The 23,609-nt window shown below is 35.1% G+C and overlaps 1 protein-coding gene across 7 annotated transcripts in view; it reads right to left on the reverse strand.

The window, feature by feature from the left end:
* Positions 1-23,609, reverse strand: part of LOC128873343 (neurotrimin) — a 319,219-nt gene that overhangs the window by 81,373 nt on the left and 214,237 nt on the right. For 2 of the 7 annotated variants that reach the window (XM_054116861.1, XM_054116860.1), the window contains exons 7-11: positions 20,255-20,392; positions 19,989-20,159; positions 17,083-17,154; positions 16,643-16,711; positions 1,452-6,406 (exon numbers count right to left, since the gene is read on the reverse strand). In XM_054116861.1, coding sequence (XP_053972836.1) covers positions 6,255-6,406; positions 16,643-16,711; positions 17,083-17,154; positions 19,989-20,159; positions 20,255-20,392 — 602 coding nt within the window. In that variant the 3' untranslated portion in view covers positions 1,452-6,254. Of the gene's footprint in view, positions 1-1,451; positions 6,407-16,389; positions 16,506-16,642; positions 16,712-17,082; positions 17,155-19,988; positions 20,160-20,254; positions 20,393-23,609 lie in introns of those variants that run through there. The other 5 variants (XM_054116866.1, XM_054116864.1, XM_054116862.1 and 2 more) reach the window with 4 other exon arrangements.

Consider the following 23,609-nt stretch of genomic DNA (forward strand, 5'->3'; position numbering starts at 1 on the left):
AATGCAAATATAAAACAATGCAAACGTAACGTGTAGATTATTTCACAGATAAATTGAAGAAAAAAAACAACCATTAACAGCGTTTAAAAAAATCCAAACTCCACGAAATTGATATTAATGAATGAAATGAAGAAGTAATAGTTGTAGATAATGAGAGACAGTAAAATTACGAAAATATTAATAATACAATCAAATTTTGTCACTTGTAATAATTCAGACGAGCTCATCCAGTTTACAAACACACAAATATACCATAGCAAACCAATAAATTGATATGAATGCATAAGCACTCATTACCCCGTTTGAAAATTAGTTTAAACATTCCACGCTCGATACTCGGTATATTTCAACTTATAACAAGGTATATAACGCGTGGATCGCAATACAGCTGTCATATTTGTTTATGCGGCATTTTGAAAGTCAATTCGCATCGTCGAATACCTCGTTAATTAACTATGTCAATCTTTCTAACGCGTTCTGTAACTCGTCATCGTTTATATATTTACTGAAAACAACGACACGAATTATTTAGACAGTCTATCGACTGGATATTCGAACGCACGTTTTGCACGGCAAACAATCGAACTTATTATCCCATTATATGGTTTTCATTATAAATGGGAATTACTCGAGTGTAATGAACGTGTCAAAGAACATTATTGGAAAAGATTATTGTAGTATTGTCGAATGTGGATGTTTAAAGAGCTGATCGCTCATTACTGGTTTTAGTTTACTGTCGTTCGGGATTGGGAGGAAGCAGTAGAAGTGGACCGTTCTAGGTGAGCCGTGAATGCTCTGGGACTTATAGGACTTGTAATTCCGAGTAGACACTGTGTTGTTAAAACACACTGGTGCATGGGACCACGGTTAAAGCACCGAGTAGACACTGGTCGGCTTCAGGATTATCGAATGCTACTTGATGTTATTTTATTTTTATTTGTAGACTAATTAAAAATAATTGAATTAATGTAGAATATATAGTAAGAGTATCTATGAATTCTAATTATTTGTTGTTAGAATAAAACTGTCCAATACTTGATATAATTACATACAGGATAAACTTACCTCTTAACTACATTATACAATTTTACAAATAAAGCAAAATCAATTCAAGGAATAAACCATAATTTATTAAAATGCGTCACTATGGTTTAAGAATTAGTTCTGGCTTGCATAAAATACTTTACACATTAATTCAAATAATTCACTACAATTTACTTATCATCACTAATTTTAGACAGTTAAATTTATTAAATAAATTACTAATGAAATATCATTAACATGTGTAATGTCAAAACTTCGTTGAATGTTTATCACTTACCATCATCGCCTTTGCTTCCATTATGAAATATAATCCGCTACAAAGTAAGATGGAATAAATTAAAAATAAAATGTCGTGGAGGAAGCAGGTTCATAATAGACTCGATAAATAATTAAATAGTCGTTTATAATGGCAGTCATGTACTCGATATTTATTAAGATACACAGACCGACAGTATCACTATCTATATCTAATTCGCGCGGATCGTTCGCAGTGTTCAGCGCGTTCATAAAAATTTCACGGGTATAGTGAGACCGTCGGGCGTGAATACATTAATAACGTTATCATAATAATTTAATACGACATATCTATAATCGCTGCAGCTTCAATTTTTTTTTCTCTACCGAACGATGTCTTCATACGATCATCGTCATATCGATCCGAACAGTTAGTGTACATGCTATTCACAACACTCGCTTTTAGCACTCGCTTTAACAACCGCAGCCTCGAATCATCACCCGCGAAAGACGACGACTCAGATTGATCACAGCACAACATATCTACAATATTTACACAATTAATCGGCAAAGACGCGTAACGTTCCTCGTATCTCCCGTTTGGATCCGTTGCATACACGTGTAAAATTGCTGCGGACCGGAAATAGAACACCGGCGAAAGCCCTTTTAAAAGAGTGCACTACCTTTGAAAAGTTTCGGATCATCTAGCATTCTGCGACACAATTTCTAAATGCAACGTGAACTGTAATGAATTTCGAATTTTGATATGTTTTGGACAATACAAACAGTGGGGAGAATCGCAATGGGCCAAGGAAGGGATCTTAATATCTAACGAGTCGTAGAAAAATTACAAAAACTTAAGTTACATTAAAATTGCAATGAAAATTCATTCTAGAGAGGTTATCGGAGGAAGGGACACTCTAAGACAATAATGGTATTTGATAGTCAATATTTATGAATGACGTTAAAGTGTAACTGTTTTCGTACATTTTTATCTGAAGGCAGTTTTATTGATGATGAAAATGCGTGACAGTAAACTTTTCAGCAATAGTGCACCTAATCGTTGACTATGCGCATTCGACTGGAACGAAATTCGAAATAGAATTGAAAACACTTCGTTCGTAGAGACTACTATATTGTATTGTCAAGAGTCCGGTTTTCATTGTTGTTTTCGTTCGTGCTCTAACTATATGAGTTAAGGATATACAGTTGCATAGTGTTCGTAGACTAGAAAAAGAGTTCCCAATGTGCGTGATTAGTGGTTGATACTATCTAGATTGCAACTATGTATGTACACCTGGTGACGGCGATTCTTGATTTTTAAGGGGAATATGGCGACGAAAACATTCTACCCTACAAATACAAGAATTACCCATGGAATAAATATTTTGTCATTTAAGAATTGGCATATAGTTAATTTAATATTATTTTTAAATGTTTTTTGGAATATTATAATTTATAAATACTTGATATAATAACAGATTGTTCATAAAAAATATACGAGCTGCTTTGAAGATTAATTCCTCACGCCAATGTGAATCAAAAAGACCTTTTCCATTTTCTAATCGGAAGCTTCGCCATCGAGATATAAGCATTCGGAGTTTGTAATGTAACGCACGCGCAACAACCTGTATGATCGGCTGACTACATTACAAATGGCGCGCCCCAAGAGTCTCGCCAACAAACTTTGATTGCTAATATTTCGACAACACAGTTTCAGGTTGCAAAATGATGAAGGAATTTTCTTAATAAATTTACTGCAAGAATCGATCCTGATAGAATGATCCACATTCGATGACCCTATTTCCGTCAACTGGATCAAGTAACTGTCATCAGGTGCTCTGGAATTTCTCAATGAATTTCTCCAGGATGATTTCCTTTGCGTCGGCACATACGTTGAGTCTCGCTAAAGCTAAAAATATTGTCGTTGGCATTTAGCTCACGGAAAGAACATTTTCTTTCTGCACAGCGATGCAAAATTGAACTGAAACGACGAAGCTCTCTGCTCGAAGACACCGTCGCCGATGATTCGAGGCTACGCGACGACGTCCATTGTCATCTCTCGTCGGCTTCGTACCAGAGATGGGCAAAACTTTATTCGAATAAAAGATAACGAATTAAAACTACGTGTAACGATTTGTTCGCAAAGTTTATTCGATGGAACAATTACTCATTTATTCGCTAATGAAATTTTTCTTTTAACGGTAAATACAAATTTTGCTCATCTCAGCTTTGGACACACGAGAACTCGCAATTGTCCATTAATTTCACTGAAATAGTCACTTCTCGCGTACGTATTACGTATGTATGACTAACTCACGTGTCAGTCCATCCACGCTTTCTCAATCGAACGGCTAACGACGAAACATCGGAGCTCGTGTTCCAACACAACTACGATTCGATTATATATGTATAATGTATATTTATGTTTTCGTTTATCCTTTCATGCGTACGTATATGCATTATATGTACCGAAATAGAGTTGTGCTTTGTTCGCGAATAGAGAGAAACTATCGTGAACGTCGGGTCGTATAGAAGAAATAGTCGAGTCACTTTAGATTCAGGTATGGAGAAGTTTCTAGGAAGCTGATTTTTTTTATATATTTATTATTTTGTAACAAATAATGTTTTTATAGCACTTTATAAATAATGTATTCCATGAGAATTAAATGTGTAAACTGTTTTCTATAGAGAAAAAATATGTGCTACTTCTTTAGAAATATTCTTGATTTTTATATTTGATCGTAATTATTTTTAAAATAAACATTACTATTTTTGAAGATATACATACGTAGAAGCAGAGGTCCTGATTATTTATAACTGTAGAGGGCTGTAAAATGGTGCCAATTTAACAATTAAATTAATTATATCGCATTGTTTGTAACGGAATAATAAATGTGTATGAAAGAAATCAGCTTTACAAGAATCTTTCCTGAATGTTATGTGCATTTTCATCTAGAGTGACTGGTCTACAATTGAAATCACGTTATTCGAAATTTGCGCTATACTCGAGTAACGCATAATGAGATCCTGATTAGTATTGCAGATAGAAAGAAATATCAGTTCTGGAAGTAGTTACGGATCGTATTATGTCAGACTAGACAGTCAGCTATCATAAAGCCTATTACTGATTATTGGATATTTGGGTATTTGGATTGGATTATTGGAAATTATTGGATACTGAAAACATTCTAGTTTTTTTCAAGTGAAATTTACTCGATCGGGCAATTATACTTTTACTTTATAATGTGACTTCGTTAAATCTTTTCCTAAACTTGACCCACTACATTGAATACTAGTAACTTATACTAAAACTGTCTAATTAATTTGAATAAAATTACGTTATTTTTATCTTTTTATTTTTTTCCAGAACTGATCACTTTTCTCTAATACATCGCGTACGGTCGAAAAATACGCAAGAATTAGTTAAAAAATAACAATTCTCGCGACCAGAGGTTTTACACATGCTTCGAACGTTTCTTTGGGATTTTAAATACATCGTCGATATACTTTTTTTATTTTTATTTTTTTTTTTTTTTTTTTTTTAATCGCAAACGTATAACATAGACACATTCTTCTCGTTTCCCAAAGAAGGTTATTCTGTCGTTAAGTACAAACGGAGTAGAGCGAGTTTTACAACTGTAGAAGGGGAATCGAGAACCCTTACAAAACGTTCCTGAATATTTATGAAATCAGTGATATTTACATAGGTAATTAGCTGAAACGAAGAAAATCCGGAACCCACTCTGCTCCTACTTTTTTCCACCGATTCGTGTTCTCTCGTGCGAACGGAGCCACTCGAATCGTCTAAACGCGCTTTTTGATTATAAAACTTTTGGCAGAACGCTTAAAGCACAAGTGTTTACACGAGGGCGACGATGAGCGTCGAATTTTTGCGACGCACACGCGCGCCTACGAGAAACGGAAATGGGAAAATCATTCGGACTAACGCCTCCTTCGCGCTGAGTTTCACTCACGAGGAAAGTTTGACAAGTGATACACTTTGAAAAATCCGACGTCTTGTGAAAATGTAGCACGCGTGCACACAATCTCGTCGCTATTGTTCATTGGAAACGGAAAAATGGTTACGAGGAAAGGAAACACCTCTTCAAAGAAATCGACTTTTCATATTTTTACTCGCATCTCTAAAGCAGTAGAATCTAAAGAATTGCTTTTCATATTTTATTGACGTCTCTAAGGAAATTACTTTGTTTTTTATATTTTAAAAGTATACAGTCGTCAAGCAGAATATTATAAAAATCATTTTAATACATTTACAATAGTATCTGAAAACTTAAACAACAACACTATTAATATTACTAATATTCATAGTCGATGCATTTAACATAATTAAAGTTACGAATTCCTCAAAATCAATTTTATTATATAGTTATTTACTTACTTAGCAACCAAGCTTGATTACTGACATTGAGATAGACTAATCGTCCTTTCCTATCTGCATTATCTATCCCCAACAAAAATTAGCAACTTTGTCAGCACCACGTAAACCACGATCCTCCAAAACCCTTGAGATCTCAGAGTGCCCCCCAATTGTCAAACATCCCCCGTCAGCTGACAGAGTTTCTTCGTTTCACGGATCACGTGGAAGATGGCGAGAAGTCTCTTCGCGCAAGAACGTCGCGCAAGTCACAATAAACGATCGGCAAACCGTAAGCCTAAGGATTCCTTCTTACTCACTGCGGTATACTTACACAACATATTATATTTTGTATTTATATTTATATTTCTTCATATATTTATATATTTATATATATACTTTTATATATATAATATCCTCTTTTGCTCTCTGTATACGTCTACTTTTAGTATGAAAATAATTTCAAGCGCGTCTTGTCTCGTCGCACTCGTCCATCATCCCAGCCGGAGGCGGCGTACCGGAAACTGGTAGCCGCCTCCGGTATGGTCACCGTCCAATAAACACTAGAACTGGAAGCCCCGTTCCCGCGACGTGAGAATCACCTTCGGATGGCTGGAAGTAGCAGTGACAGCAGACTCACCGAAAGATGAAGAACGAGCTGAGCCCGGTGGGACACGCCAGGACTCAAGGCGTCCACAGGAGGTTCGCCTGGTGGCCTCATCGACGCCGGACCGTAATTCCTGTCGTAATCTGTAACCAGAAGAACCTGGTTGTGCTTTGATCACTCACTATGTGATGAATCGTATGTATCGCCGATTAAACGTAAAACGGGTATTTCAAGACGATATTTATTCAAATAGCAGTATCATTCGATTAACCCTTTGCGCTTTGAGTCATTAGGTAGAAGCTGGTAATGAATTTTGACGAGTTTTTAGGAATGATTTTTTAGTTACTCAATGATTAGAACAAACCTTGACGGTTTATCGGATTATATGAGCTGTTTCTGAAGCTTCAAGCTTTTATTGAGCAGATGTATGCATAGATAAACTATTATATTTATTGCTATTTATAATAGGATTTGAGTATCTGGATAATACACTTGGCATTAAAAGTGCAAAGTACCAAAGAATTTTTATTTCTATTATAATATTTACCTTTATTATAAATACCCATTTCCGATACGACATTTGGATTGACAGTTTTAATCTGTTCTATTTATTTTGAGAAACGTCTAAGAGAACATGGATTGATTTTGGTATCGAAATTTAGGGTGGTCGAAGTTTTGATAAAATTGAAAGTAAGTACGACGAATACGAGAGTTGGATTGGTTCAGAGTTGGAAAGTTCGTTAGAGTTCGTGTAATACGATGGGTTTCGTTACAAATTCAGGTGAAACAATTGAACCAGTTCGCAGTGGAAGTTCTTCTAGCTTCGAAGTTGCAAAATTCGACCATCGGAGTTCAAAATAAATTTCATTGGAAGAGCAGATGTTATGATACTCGCAAGTTTCGTTCCTTATCTGCAAGATGTTTTACAGTATTAAAATATTAGAATTGTTACTTCTACGAATGTTTATACTTTTCCAAGATATTTTATATTAAATTATCATATTGAAAAAAAAATTTACATAAACAAATATGCTTCATTCCATCAAATCATTAGTAGAATTGATCCATACAAATATTTACCTATAACAATTATTATCCAGAAACAATTAATCGAAGCCGGATTTAAAACACTTTGCACGTATAATATATATAAAATTAAATTCCATTAAAGGGTAAGAGGATTAGGAAAATAATTCCTGGTGCTGCTGATTTAATTTCTAAGCTAACCACGTATCTTTTGGAAGGTCGAAGACCTCCGATGCATTGTCGTACCATCAAACGCCTCTCTGACCACGGATTCCCGGATCGTGCATTCGTATTGAAGTATCCCAGCCCCGAAACATCGAAATAGATGGTCGACGGTGTTTCAAGGATACGCGGGAGTCGCCCAACGGAAGCGGTCATTGTTTCAACCAGCGTGCAGCGGCAGGGCTACACGCGCGTGTATGAACACCGTCGGATAGGGAAGATGAATGCAAGGAGTTGCTTGCGGATAATGCGCAGCAAGAGCGAGAGCCTGCCGTTCTTCTGCGTCTCGGAATTAAATTCTACCAAATTCCCAGCTACACGGAATCTGGGATATTTGGTCCGCTCGGATCCCTTTCTAAAGAGATAAAAGTCTCGGGAGTTGTGGAAAGTGGCTGGATATATTTACAACACAACAGGCGCTGACGGGAGACTGCTAAATCAGGTCGGCTTCATCGTGTTAAAGGTACGACGACGTTTAATCGTACTACTAAATATATCCGCGACATAAATCACGAGATAAACTATATTAGACGTAAAAGTTAATTTTGTGTCTTTATATTCAAGAGTTTATAATTGTAGTTTATGCAAAATTATTTACTCGTCATTTGGTTACGTTAAATTATCAATCTTCTCAGTCTCAACCTGATGGACAATACAATTTTTCTATGTAAGTATACGAAGTTCAGTAGTCCACCAATTTTTCTTATCATTATTCTTCGAACAAATTACAATTATTATGAGCAGAAACTATTTCTCTGATTTTACATTCAATTACTTGTGACTCTAGTTTAAACAGAAATATTTAACCTAAAGTTATATTAAAGTGCTAACCTTCGTAATGAATATGTGCGTGAGGCAAGATTAAGAGTTGTACGGTTTTTCGTTATAAATAAATGGTGGATTGATCTTAGAAAAACATAGCGCAGTTAAATTAAATTGAAAGATTTCAAGAAAATTTTCTTGTCGAATGATTGTTAATTTCGTGCATTTAATTCTGAACTTAGTGATTTTATATTCATTCGTTTCAAAGACCTAATGCTTTCTTGGCGACCCAAGACTGTTCTGGCAATTTATCGAATTTCTACAAATTTGATCCTCTGTCTCACTCTACCGAACAGAATTTACCATTAACGACTCAAAAGAGATTCCTCTCCGAATGAGGATTTAATTCTCGTTTCTTGCTGGTCTCTAGTCTCTAGGATATTCACAGGGGACTGAGAATTCGTTGGCAGAAACTGGCATGCTACGAAATTATCTACCTATAAAGTGATAAAGTGGGACTTTAATATAGTTAATCTCATTTACAATTATAATTCTAGGTTCACATTGAATGTTTGATGGATAAGTTGCATAGTAAGTTTGGAACCAATTTTGTTCTAAAAACTTCTATACGTAAAAGTATAAATTTGATTACAATATCTACCTGTAATACCCGAATAGGTACTCGTATTAGTTGATTATGGTGGGTGAAGCTATAGTTAAAAATTTATTCTCAGTGGTTTAATTATTATGATAAATTTTAGCACGAAAGGGCTGGGCGAGCTGTGTCTAAAATTGAATCTCTTGTTTATTCAGGTTACAATAGTCGAAGAGGGAAATAGAAACTGAAGTTTCTTACAAACCCAATCAGAGTAGAAGAGGACGAGTGGTTCAATCAGATGCAAGGTAAGTAAAATTCCTTATGCAAAACTGAATTGAAAATGTGGAATAAAATTTCTGATAGGTCATTTCGTTTTCGAGAAAATCAATTTTCAAAACATTTCACTTACATTAATGAAGGGAACCATCGTAGTAGTTCCCCATCATCTATTTCAATTGGTTTCAAGTAGTAGGAAGGTAGAAAGAACACTGGGTATAGATTATATTACGTCATTACTGCCCAGAGCATCAAAGCAAGTAGAAATAACGAGCAATGGTCAGACGCTACATGGTCATATTAAAAATTGATTTTCTCGAAAACGAAGCATCGTACAAAAGAACTGTATACCACATTTTCGATTCATTTTTTTCACAACGAATCGCCCAGCGTGTCATTCGTTCCCATCCACACTCCGTATAATACTAAGAAACTCAATGAATGTTTAATGTAATCACGAGTCGCGTCGCGAATCTACGAAATACATTTTTGTATCGAATCACATGCTCACGATGAATCTGATGGATCGCGTTATTGGTTGCCGGGGAAGCAATTTATTAAATTATGCCGCCGAGCATCGTAGAAAAAGTATACCAACGGATGGATCCCAATAAATAAGGACATTTATTGCTCATTCGATTTCGCTTCTCGATTCGATTGGCTGATTGTTCTAAGTTTTACGAACCTGGCAAAGTTAAATGAACATCGCCACCTGTGGCGCTAATACAAATCCGGTAATGTTCCCGGCTATGAATACATGAATACCAACCGGAGAAGAAGTCGATACATACGTTTACCCCGTTAACCCAGGAATTTCAACGCGCGCAGGTATCATGCGAATGGAAACCGAGCGGTTTGATACGTACGTACATGGATAGGTACATAAGCCAAGTATCTCCTTCAAACATCTTCAATTCCATCAGAGAAAACGAAACTTGGCCCGAAAATGAATGCTAAACGATTTCAAATGTTCGCGAAACACTCATAGTATCGTTTTATTATTCATAAAATTGTTACGACAAATATTAGATACTAGTTTTATTAATAGATACTAGTTTCATCTAATGAAGAATCTTTTTCGGGCAGGTAAATTGCAAAGTGGTTACAATGTAAACATTGTTATATTTTCATATTTTCAGGGTAGCCGCTAAACAAAATAAGATAAATATAAAACATATGATGCACCCCTCGAAGCACATAGTACATTTGCAAATAATCACTCGGTATTGAATCTTCTAAAGTAAACTATGCAGTCAAGGCACTCTTATCAGTAATTACGCAACTTCGTTTTAAAGGGGAACGAGCGAAATAAAATTAACTTCAAAGAAGAGATGCATTAACATTCCAAAGTTATAATTTATAAAGTTTGAACTCGGAGCAGACCTTAAGTAAATGATATGGAGTAGAAAGTTCGGATGCATGTTATCTCTAGGAGTTTGAAACAATACGAGTGAAAATTAGTTGCGCGAACTTCTTTTGAGAATACTCGAAACGTTAATATTAATTATAAATTCCTATTAATCGCATTTCTTAGTGGATTATTTTGTGCGTTGATATTTCTGAGGATTATTAAATTAATACTATTAAATACAAGACTACATATAATTATGAATAACTAGTTATGTGATAGAACGTATACATAAACGATCATGTGAAACTATACACTTCTTGTGAAGAAATTTCTAAGAATTATTAAATATATTCTGTTATATATAATAATTAAATAAATTTCACGAAAAATGCAGCAGAAGAACAAAAGTTCTTTGTATATATAAAAATATTTTTATTATCAGTTAGGCTTGCTTGTGGAATTCGCATAACTTGACAGAGTTATAGTAATGACCGTCATTGAGCAAATGTTTTGAGCAAAATGCTATCTAGTTCGTATTAGAAAGTGAAGCAAACGAAGTTAAATGAAGTAAGGGGCCGTAAAAACGACAAACTTTTCTTATTTCACAACCGATCGAGGAATAGTCGTCGTGAATGCACGTCGTTCCCCTGGAGTAGTTCTTCGTGCGCTTTGGCTCGCTCGCCAGAAAGGGACGTCGAAATCGCACGTCCATTCGGAAAAAGTTATTCCCACCTACGAGCAAAATCCACGGTACGTGACTTTCTGCATGAACGACGACAGACGAACCGTTTTCCAACACTTTAACAACGTCTTTACCGGTTCCCTATCGTGCAGTTTCCCTCATCTTTTTCCACACGTCGCGGTCGCTGGCTAAAATCGAGCAGTCGTGGCCACGAGGCGATGCTCAATTAATGGAAACAGACTTTACGGTCCTATAAAACCTACTCGGTGATAAAGGAAATGTGAGCTCATTAAATAACAGCCTCTTTTCCAGTGGATATTTATAAAAAGTAGTGTTTCGTTGAAATAAAAGTTACTATGTGAAGTTAAAGATCTGAAATGGGTATACTCTAATTTTTTCGTGATATCTCAATATAATTGTTAAATAATTCTATGAAGAATGCAGCAGAGGAGTTCTATTTATATAATAAAATATTTGGATTACAGTGAATGAGCAATTGATTTGTATTAAGTAGAATCAACATTTCGCTGTATTTATTGAGGAAGTATGAGCAAAAGTAATAAAGTTAAAAAAAAACTACAATTAATTTTGTTCATTGATAATTGTAATAAAAATGATTACTAATGTAAATAAATGTGTGCATTCATATAGAAACACATTGATTAGTAATCGTAGAAGTTTTTAATGAACCAACGCGTGTGTTGTGCACGATAAAACAAAATACGCTCAATTATGTTATTGAATGCTTCGTTATTCTTCGATTATTCACATTCAATGTTTCTATAAATTCGTTATGCATTATGTGGGGAAATGTTGTACAAGTTTGCACAAAGTTTGTATAATGCGAGAGTATATGTATAACCCGACTAAATTTGGTAATTAATTGAAAATTCAATTTATAATAATTCCTTCCAGTTCGCAAGTTTTAGGCAAAAACTCTACCTTGTGTATATGCAAACTTCTCCCACCGAAAGATTAAAGAAACACAAGGCACTCGATTATTCCTGCAAGTTGAACAAATTGAGAGAACTCGGAGGGAGGAATTCTAGGGTGCATTAATAATTAAAGGGTGGATTTTCGAGGTCCATTACCTGCCGGAGTAACAGCTTCCCTGCATGTCGTTAATTTGAATAACGTTCAATTATTTAATGAAGCTATTTAAATACAAGCTTCGTCATCGTTATTACTGGATTAACGAAAACACATTTATTTGCATTGCGATAAAATATAATTGCTAACCGATAATAGGAATATACAATAATTGTTTTAAATTAATCTATTACATTTTGTTCACCTGTTGACCAAATTATATAATTTTGTTAATATTCTTTGGAGGTTGCTATCCATTTTTATTTGTTAAATCCATTAACCAGAATATCAATGTCTCGCATATTTAAAGTGATAGGAGATACGAATTGACCAGATAATAAACAAATTACTATGCACCATCTTCATTCTGTTATAAAAGAATTCAATATATTGTTTATCAAAGCACGAACATATTTCCTATAAATCCTAATCTTAAACAGATATTAATTTCGTAATTATGTAGAAAAATTGTCCCTCCATTGCCAAATAAAATTGATGTATAAAACCCACCAGAACTACCAATATATTCGAAGAAAATGACTCCACTTATATCCTCGTTTTCTTTAACCTTTTGTACCAACTTTTGTACCAGAACTACCAATATATTCGAAGAAAATGACTCCACTTATATCCTCGTTTTCTTTAACCTTTTGTACCAACTTTTCGAAGATTATTTCGTTGAAAATTGCTTATGATTTCGATCAAATTCTGAAGGAACACAGGCCTCGGGTACGTAAACATTGCCGCTATAAGAATCAATTCATCTCTCAGTTGCGAGGTTCGGTTTATTATACGCGTTCGACGTGGAAGTCGATCGATTTAACAAACGAAAGGAGAAGGAAGGAGCCGGCGAATGAAGATGAAACGAGAGGGAGAAAGGTAGAGAAAAGAAACGGCAAGAATTCCGCTCATCTCCCTCGTGCCACGTTCTTGCGTTTCACCACCGAAGGCAGCCGACGGCCGCAGGTCAACGAAACTCGTTTTTCATTAATTGAAAGTAAACTTCGAGAAAGGGGAACTGCTTCGTCGCTCCCGGGAATCTTTGAGCAAAGTCATTGAAACTGAGTTCAGGAAACTCTGACGGTCGTGCCAGTTGCTGCCAATTTATTGGCATGCGAAACGAAAGAGCCTTCGGCGTGACGTTTTATCAGAGACTCTCATAATACACAGACTATCGCGAAACTCCCGGTACAATTAGAACGAAAAGGATTCGTACGAAACGAATCGACGTTGATTCATTGAATTTTGCCTACGTAGCTTTATTTCCCAGGACGATTAATGCGCCAAGTTGCATTTAATTTGCCAGTTTTAGTTCGTTCGAGTTCATTTCAACTTTATTTGATGTTTCGTGTATCTGGAGGCAATACGTGTGTGCACGATGCACTGAGTGAATTATTGACATGGTGTATCTTTATTGTTCAAATTGAGTGTGTAATTTAATATACTGATAAAATATTTTTGTTTTTATACCATTAATATATGAGGAGCATCAGAACAAGTAGAAAAAACAAGCAATGGTCAGCCTTACTTTAACTTTATTTTCTCTTATCTATCACGAATCTGGGAGTAATATATGCTTACATGACGTATACATATAAGGTAATCTGTAGATAAAATATTCTTCTCGTACCAACAATATGTAGAAAACTGCAGCAAGTGGAAATAGCGAGCAATGGTCAGACATGTCAGCCAAGTGGTATACGTGACCTACGAATATTCTGATTCGATTTCTTCGAAAACAAATATTCTTATTTGGAACTGACCAGCATCAACAATCAATACAAAAGTAATTTTACTATACAAAAGGTATACCTTAAAAGTTTAATATTAGATGATCGAGAAGTTGAATTAATATACTTTGTATTGATTGGAGATGCTCGTCATTTCGTCTATTGTCATTAATAAATTAATTTTTATATTCATTTTTATTTTAATATCTACTTAATTAATAATAAAATATCGCTGTCCGAATAATACCTTTTTATCAACTCTTAATTTTTCTGGATTAAATTAACCTATGATATCTACTAAAAATATCAATTTCGATCATTTGAAAAATTAAAAATTAAATGCTAAAACGTCGCGCTACAAAATTCCTAGTAAAAATTGTATATATGAAACAAATTTAAAGTAATCGATTAAGTGGTTTTATTTTATAAATTCCAGAAGGTGCGCCACGTTCGGGAGCGTCCAGGCGTAAAACCACCCTTAAATCCATTGTCTGAGTCTGGAACGCAGGGTAGAATTGGTAACGATTCACTTTGGGTAAAATTGACCCGTGTTGCTCGCTACATCCGGTTGCCAAATGACTTCGAACGTGTATAGTACTGCAAGACCATGCGATAAATTTCAGCGTTGCGGAGTACCTCCAGACTAATTTGCACCACAACAAGAAGAAACAATGTTCCCCTTTTTCGAAATCATGCCATTCACGCGTAATTTTCCATCGACGCGTTTCCTTCTTCCGGAATATTCAGACTTTTAATGGATATTCGAAATTTAACGGTAGTTACACCGATTGGATTGTTCATCTCATGCGTATTCATAAGATATTACGACGTTCAATATTCATAAGCCACGCGATACTTTAAACAGGACGGGGGCTGAAATCAGACGGGCAACCGTAAAGAAATAAAACTGCGGGGAATTTAGTCGCTTCGTCCGAGAAGCCCTTCTTTAAATAGAACGCATTTCACGTTGCAGATTTCAAATTAATAAGAGGGAATTCGTTGAACGATCATTAAAGTTAAGTGAAACATTTTCCCGGCGCAGTACTGCTTCGGAACGCTTATTAAATATTAATGTGTATACTGCAAAATTTAACTTCACTCTCACACTCTGACACTGTATTAATTTATCGCTTACTGACTTAAAGGAAGAATTTACAATCAAAGTCGAAACAATAAGCATTAGTACCACACGATAATTTAAACATTTTTGGGGCTCCATTTGTGAATAATTAATATTTGTTCGAAGGAGATCAATTTGATTTGTGTATTCAAGAAAAAAATGTATCTTATTGCATTCTCTACAGAGAAGAGAATTCGTCATACTCTTTTTATAAATCTGAACATATAAATGAAAGAATCTTCAATTTAATTGGAAATATCGTAATTCGTACTTCTAATTTAACTTTTAGAAATATGGATTCAAACCCATTCAGTACTGACTCAATGCACTGTATTGTTGAATGAATATTCAGTTAGTTCGTGTGAGTTTTAATTAAGGTTTTATAGACCTATTAAAAAGAGAAGTGTATTGCGTATTGAAAGAGATCAAAGCGGATTAAAATCTACGCAGAATAGAATACCTGACACGTGAAATGATTTTCTCACATTCAGTTTACAACAATGCTTTCAATCTGATATGAAATGTTCACACAAAAGTATGTTTTTCATTTCCTTTTTTGAAACGTGAAACATGCATTATGTTTCCGCATGGCTGTTAGCATCAAATAAAATCGCATCGCGGAAACTGAATCGTTCTGGATCGAACGAGATTAGTGTCTGTGAAACGGTGGAAATAATGCTGAACGTTTCTTTTCAGTTCGTGGATCTACTGAAATAGAGGGAGATTGCTGAATCGAGCCAGAAGTATTCATAGTGGGTCGTAAAATATGTCAACGAAAATTCCAAATTGAGATTGGTTATTAAATGATCGAAATTGAGAATCAAACATTTTAGTGTAATAAGTTATCATATTTATTAGATAGATAAATTATTTAAATTATTCAGTGTTAAAGTAACCTAAGAATCAACATCTGATCAGAAAACTGCAAATGTCGCTAAATTATCAAATCAGAGTCAAAAACAAATTTAATTTTGAACAAATGAAGATCAATACCAGACAAATGATCGTTCCATCTTTCAAACAATAATGTCTCCCTTTACATGTCCCTTAAACTTCTCATAAAATTTCACCACAATACATTCAAACTAAAAAGTAAAACAAGAGAACAATAACGGTTGACTTCCCCTTTAATTCCAGCCAGCACGTTCGCACGAGCGATGCCGTGGAATCGATCAGCAGCCGATCCGTGAACCAAGTCGTAAAACGCGAACGCAGGTATAACTATCGTCGAAATCGCTGTCCTCGTGGGCGTAATTTTGAAATCCATTCCGGCCAGTTAAAGGGGAACCAAGTAACGCGAAGCAACTCGTTCACGGATAAAGGGGATCACCGAGCATCGACAATCCACCGGATTCAACGTCGGAGGGAATCTTTACCGGCCCGAATCTGCACCGTTGACGAGGTTTTAATTATGCTAATTACTCGAACGAGCCCTGGGGTATAAGCGGCAGCCCAGGCGCGGGTGTATCGTCGTGGGAAATGGCTGAAGTACGGGGAGCGCGTTAAAATAGATATTTACTGACCTGAATCTCGCCATTCCTCGACCTCGTAGTCGATAGGTCGTTGTCGTAATTTCTTGTTACCGTTTCTACCTAAAATACATTACACAAAGGCGGTTTTACATGGTTGTGCTTCACTGGGCGTCACGGCGCGGGGCTAGGAATGGAGGGAAGTGCGGGAATGGATGTCCTTTGCTACGGTGGAGAAAAAAAAAGAAGGACGAGCAGAGAACGAAGTGCACCGCGATTGTACGGGGGCGGCGCGCTCCTTTGCTTGCAAATTAATGGCGGGTATTCCACCTAATTCCGCGTTTGTTCGCGGCCGAATATCGACGGTATCTTCGTTCTGGCCCGTTAATTGATATCGTCGTGTATATCGGTAAGCTTGACGCTCAGAGATTTGCGAGTCAAGGTCAATCGTTGCGGAAACGGGAGGAACACCCGACGAAATGAAAGTCGGTTACCGTTTTTCTTCATCGATGAGGTCACGTGGTAGGGCGGTGGCGTGGTGGACGTCGTCGACGGGGCTGGAATCTCTGAAAATAGACAGAATGTGACGTTGACTGAGGGAAACTTAGAAATGAGCTTTATTAGTGGTTCAACAATTTCATTAAATCTAATCCTGTTATCTTTTGCCATGTCAACTCAATCCAATTATTTTATGATACAGCTTACTCTTTGTCTGGACGTTCTTTTGTTCGAAAAGGGATAATTAGAAGGGTAGAATTTTCTGAGGAAATGTTCAACAGAAATGAGCATAGTAATAACAATATTTAATGATTTCGTGTAATGTTTGCTTTGATCTACGTGCCTTCTGTGTAATACGAATTCTCTGCGGAAGGCAGTGTAATTCCATTATCAGAGCCGAAGTATGCTTGCCATTTCTAGGTCATAGAAGTACATAAGATCATCTCTTATCGAGTAAATTTTAGTTTATCTTGTAAGAAAAGAATTCTTTTTCTGATACTTTCATATTCACGAATTACTTGGTAGAGAAGAAAATATAAATATGGTACACCTATTTAATTTACTAATTTTACCATTACCTTATTAATAAATAAACTATGACATTTTTTTAAAACTTTAAATTAAGTTTGGTTGAGTAACGTGATTATTCTATGTTGTTCTAGAAAATTTTACGATTTGTTAAATGTAAATGGGTGATCTTGTAACAGACTATAACGTGAAAAATGTTGAACAAAATTATTGTTTACAACATTGAAGGTTTATAAAATAATCGTGTCTATACATTGTTTATGCATTCCCTATATTGACATTTGCGTTATATTACCCGGAGTATATTATAATGAAGAAAGTCCGAAATGTGAAGGTTCTATTCACATTATTCGAAGCAGTCACGTTTCCCAATTAGTGGAGCTACCGAACAATCTACTGTGTTGTCCTTTAAATGAGAGGGAGTACGGCAGAATTCAGTAATGAAACTTTTATACAGAAAACGAAGATCAAGTTTCCAGTCAGTGAAGTAAAATTCAAAGTATGATGCATATGATTTATAAAATTAATGTATGGATGTCATTTACAAAGAAAGAATTATAATCAATGACTTAAAGATATTGTTAAAATTAAGGTATTCATTCTCATAAATACATTATATGCAACTGATTGTTAGTTAATAATAATCGTTAGTTCGTTAGTTAATAATAATATTTTTAGTTTCTTTCAAATTATTCGAAAATTCATTTATGTTAAATCGCAAATCGTAATTTCAATGTGCATATTACAAATGTTACAGCGAACAAAGAATATAATCCGGTCATGTTAATTCTAAATCGTTTTGCATACAATGCCTATTGTATTTTCCATATTACACATGAAACCCATAGAACAATATAAACTTATATAGACATAAATGTGCATGAAATATCTGTGTACGTACGAAATATTACTTTCTGTAAAATATTATTTCTTATAAAGAGTGTGTTGCATTCCTTGGGCATTTATAATAAAAGAAATTTAACGGTGCAATCACTTTAGAAGCATTGCAAACATACACACAAAGAATACCGTATTGAGAGGATTCGCGACAAAAGATTGCTTTTCAATTAAATTTCATTTGTAATAACGATACTAACGATGGGAAAACATGCATACCATCGCTTTTAAATTGTAAAAGAGAACGAATTTTGTCCGAACCCACAACGGCGTTCGGAAAATGCGCTGGGGAGTTAAAACAAAAATCCGACGGTGAACTTTCGCTTACGTCCGTTTCACTGCGCTCGGTCTACCGATATTACTAAACTTTTAATTTCAGCCAATTTATTCATCCAAGGAGGTGGAAAGGTATACTCTCCTGGGATAAATATATCCTTCGCAAATTTAATCGCCAATTACGAACAACGTTGAAACGATAAGCCGTTTGAGCTCCTTCACCGATCGATACCCGTCGTCTGTCAAGAGCCTTTGCGTAAAAGTTCATCGGGAATCAATTGCTTTGTCATTAGATGGTAAATACGGGCCACGATTATTCCAATTATTCCAAATGTCACCGTTCCGCTTCAGGGGTTTTCATTTTTCCCGATGCATTTGCAATTCGATGCGATATACAGGGTAAACCTTGGTCAAAAGTTTCGACACGTTGGTAACATTTACATTTCCTAGGGGTAAGCGAAACGTGGAACATGCGACTGTTTCGTATTATGCAAAGGGGAGTAGGAAACGATGCCCAAAATCCGTAATTTGCTTCTCGTGTATAGTAAATATGGACGCCAGGTGTCAATCGTAACAGAGTTGCAATAGTTTATAAATGGCTGGATAAATGTAGCGGCTGAAATAATTTAATAATTTTGAACAGACCACTTTTGTCACTGATATTTTGCAATTCTAATTAATACAGCATTTTCTCTTGTATATAGTCACAATCTAGGTGAACAGTTTTTCATTTTATTAAATAATAAATTTGTATGGAAATATTGTTTGGTCTGTGTAATCAATTAATATAATGTTAGATTTATTGGAATTTCATGATATTCGAATAATCATTGACATTTATCGTTTCGACCTCTTAATGTACATACAGTTAATTTTCTTTAAAAAGGTTTACAGTTCAATAGATTTTAAATATTCCTACTTTATTTCTACATTATTTTAAGCACCACAATTTTCCTTTATCGGATATTTATATTACTGTTTGTGTTAGCAAAGAAATATTCCGTAGTGTACCTATGTGAAGTATCAGAATTCAGCATAAAATTTTATTTTAGTGAATTAATTTCTAGTAAATTTGCAATACCTCTCTACTAGAAATCGTTATATTTTTTTAAATTTTTTACTTTCGCTATTCACAATTAAATTATGATGCTTTTTATATATTGACATTCTGCACATTTAGAAAATAAATTAAAAGGCTCACCATCCAATTTTATGTCACCATCCGTTCCGCCAAGAGAGTTTTGCGCGACGCACTTGTAAGAACCAAAGTCATTCGGTCCAACATTTCTGATCTTCAGCATCATGTACTTGTTGTAGCCATTGTCGGAGTACACCGCCTCGTATTTGTCACCTGCAATGGAATGGTAATTGCCTAGGCAAATAAAATTATTTTCTTGGCAAGTGGATGACGTTTACACGGCATGAAGAGTAAAGCAGACAATCTAATTTTATGATGCTTAAAATTACCAGAGACAATCATATCCCCGTGCTCGGTCGTCCAATAATTGATGGAAGTAGGATAGGCTTCGGTGTGACATTCCAACGTGACGTCTTGTCCAATATACGCTCCCTCCAACTGATTTGGTATCGAAAGCATTGGCGGAACTGTAACAGAAGAAGGACAAACGTGACGTGATTAATAAGGATTAACTGTTTTCCCCAATTCGCAGAACTTCCATTATTCCAATACTCCATTGTGCAACCATCTATCATGCGAGCACCATTACTTACGGTTTAACCTCTTTGGGCAATGGTGAACACTGCGATGTAACTTCGTGAAATTTAACATAATTTTTAAACTTTTCAAAACAATGAATATCCCATTTATAGAAATGATTTGTATTTAATGTGTTCATCGATAGTTATTGATATCCGGCAAGAAACCACTAAAAATAATCTCAGCTGCAACCCTTTGAAGTAATATTTCTATTGCGAAACACGTCACAATTTATGTTTAAAATAATTATGCATCGCGTGAAACTTTAATAATATTTTTACTTAAAATTCTTTTATTTTACTTTACACTAGTAATAAGTCAATCAATGCCATTGTACATAAACCACGGAAAATAGTTCGCTGCATCCAATTGGTGGCGAAAAAATATCTAAGAAGTAATTTTCTTCAATAAATATAACAAATAGGAAAAAAACTATACAATAGAGAGTTAATTGAGGCATCACACAGAGACGGAAGTAATGATTGGTTGTGCTCCGTCACTTTTGTAGTCGGCGTTTTAATTTTACTTAATGTTGCGTCTGACATCAGAACAAAGACCGTCTCTTTATAGGAAAATTCACTTATCGAGCGAGCACATTCATAGAAGTTCGAAAACAACGGACTTCACACCGCTTACGCAAATATAAAAGATTCCATTCACGCGTTGGTTAATTTCAATTATAATCATGATTAATTATCCTCAGCAAGGAATGTTCACGAAACCGTTGCATTGTTCCCAGCTTCTTTTAGAAAGTATTATTTACCGCTCCTCGAGGCATAGTCGCTCTCCCTGATCGTGTAATTAATTTCTTTAAGTAGAAGGTGTATAAAACGAAAGGAGCATCGATTGAGGTCGCAACGCCCGAAATGATCTCCTATTGTTTAGTGATTTTTTCGTGTGTATGGGTATCTGTCGGTGGGAAATAAATTAAGGCGATATAAAGAGACTTCGTTAAGGCTACAAACAATATTTTCGTTTCTAATAAAAATCATCAAACAATGTTCAGATATTTTTCAATCTATTCAATCAAATTAAAGTTTAATTAATCCTGATCAATGGCATTATTGAAAATATAATTAAACTGGATTTTAATAATTGTCGTTTCATTTCTAAAAATACATGATTAAATAAAATTAGCCCTCACTCTTCGATTTAAACTTCTCTTGCACAGGTCCCAATTACAAAGCAGCCAAGTACTTTCAACGATCCCCAACCCCGCGAAAATTTCTGGGGTGGCAGGTCTTTCTTTTATTCAAACTCTTAACCTTTTATACGCTAAAACTGAAGGCGTTTCATAGACACGCTTTTATACCCTTTAATTTTCTCCATTTTTCCGCGAACTCTATGAAGTTTCCATACACTTGAAAATTCAGCGACGCGACTTAGGGAATGCAGGACTCCCTTAGAGCGAAAACATCCCTCTCAAAGTTTTCAGTTATTATACGCGCAGCGACGGGCGTACAGCGGGGGCTTCTTACGATCAATATAGATATTTCAGAGCCGCAATATCATGTCATAGTTCCATCTTTTACGAACTAACGTAAATCACGATTTACTACCGCTGTATACGCTTGAGACGATATCACGGTGGATAGCAGTCCCTCGTTCACTCTATATTCTTCCTCTCCTCTCCTCTCTACTCAAGTCGGGTTTTTGTTGAGTTATCGGATAGATTGCGCGCCCATTAGCCGATCAATTTAATTGTATCGTCGACCGAAATTTTAATATCCACTTGACCAACTCAGGCACGAATAAAATTCACCACATTTTGATATCAATATTTTGGAATTACGAGGAATCAATATTGCCCTAAATAAAGAGTATAAATCCAATTCAAAGGAATATAATAGCTTTAAATGTATATTTTTTCATTGCATACTGAATTTGGATTTAACCCTGATTAGAAATAATTTTGTAGCCAATGGGATCTAAAATATTCTATAAAAGTTGTTAGTGTTACCTCAAAGGAAATAAAAAAGTGTCTTTCTTCATTTGAATTTGCAAGACTTTCATTTCTCTGCTTTTAATTTAAAGCAGTCGAGATAAACACTGAAGCTATCGAACGGTAGCGGGAAAGCTTTTACTGGTAAAATAAATTTATTCTTGAAATTACATTAACGAGTTGGACAAAAGAACTGCGGATTATAGTTCGTCGTTGCCCAACGAAACTTACCGCGAAGCGCTTATGTTAACTGTACATTTTGCTCAACTTTCAATTTTAATTTCTGAGTAAGTTCTCAACTGATCTAACTTTGCTGACTATTAATTAATATTTCAATAACCATGGTATGAATCAGTTAGAAAGTTCTAACTTCATCATCTTGGAATTCGCTTAATATCAATTCGGTGGTATTGTCACTTTTACTACATTTTCTTTTGTTGAAAGTTTGAACGATATGCTATACTTTTTACACCAAAGAACTATTACGTACAAAATTTGAGTCTGTAACATGGTCTGAGAGAATTGCATGCCAAATACATTGCACAGTCAATAGAATTCTAATTTGAGACATTCAGAAACTTTGGATCAACAGTTAATTCGCGAAAGTAGCACGAATCTGTCGATCTTCATATATCGATGAAACGCAGGACTAATGGAGCATTTTTGGAAGTGACTTTTACGGTGTGAAATATTATAAAAATAATTTCTTTAAAATCAGAATTCTAATTCATTCGAAAAATTTAAACAATATCTAGTTAACTGTAAAATACAACTTACCCTGAAGCGTTCTGACATTTTTTTCCCGTGAACAAATAAAATAAAAATAAAATTAAACTTGAAGTTGTTTCGAAGAGTTTAAATAAAACTAATATTTATAAAATCTCTTATGATACGTAATAGAAAAACAAATCAGATATTTTCTACGTAAAAGAAATAAAATATAAAGTTCAATTAAAAGCTTGAACTTATCCAGCAGGAGTCCTTTTTAAAATTTGTATTGTAATTTGTATTTGTAATTTGACACTTAAATCATCATATTTAACATTTTCTTTGTTAATAGTTTCATGACTTGGATAAAATATAATTTTGAGAAAATCTCTGGGTAGAATTCCCACGGACGATTGTTAGCGCTTGTAACTATTGGTACGGTGGAACGGAGACTA

Source organism: Hylaeus volcanicus, chromosome 3 (genome assembly GCF_026283585.1).
Source record: "Hylaeus volcanicus isolate JK05 chromosome 3, UHH_iyHylVolc1.0_haploid, whole genome shotgun sequence".
Lineage (NCBI taxonomy): Eukaryota > Metazoa > Arthropoda > Insecta > Hymenoptera > Colletidae > Hylaeus > Hylaeus volcanicus.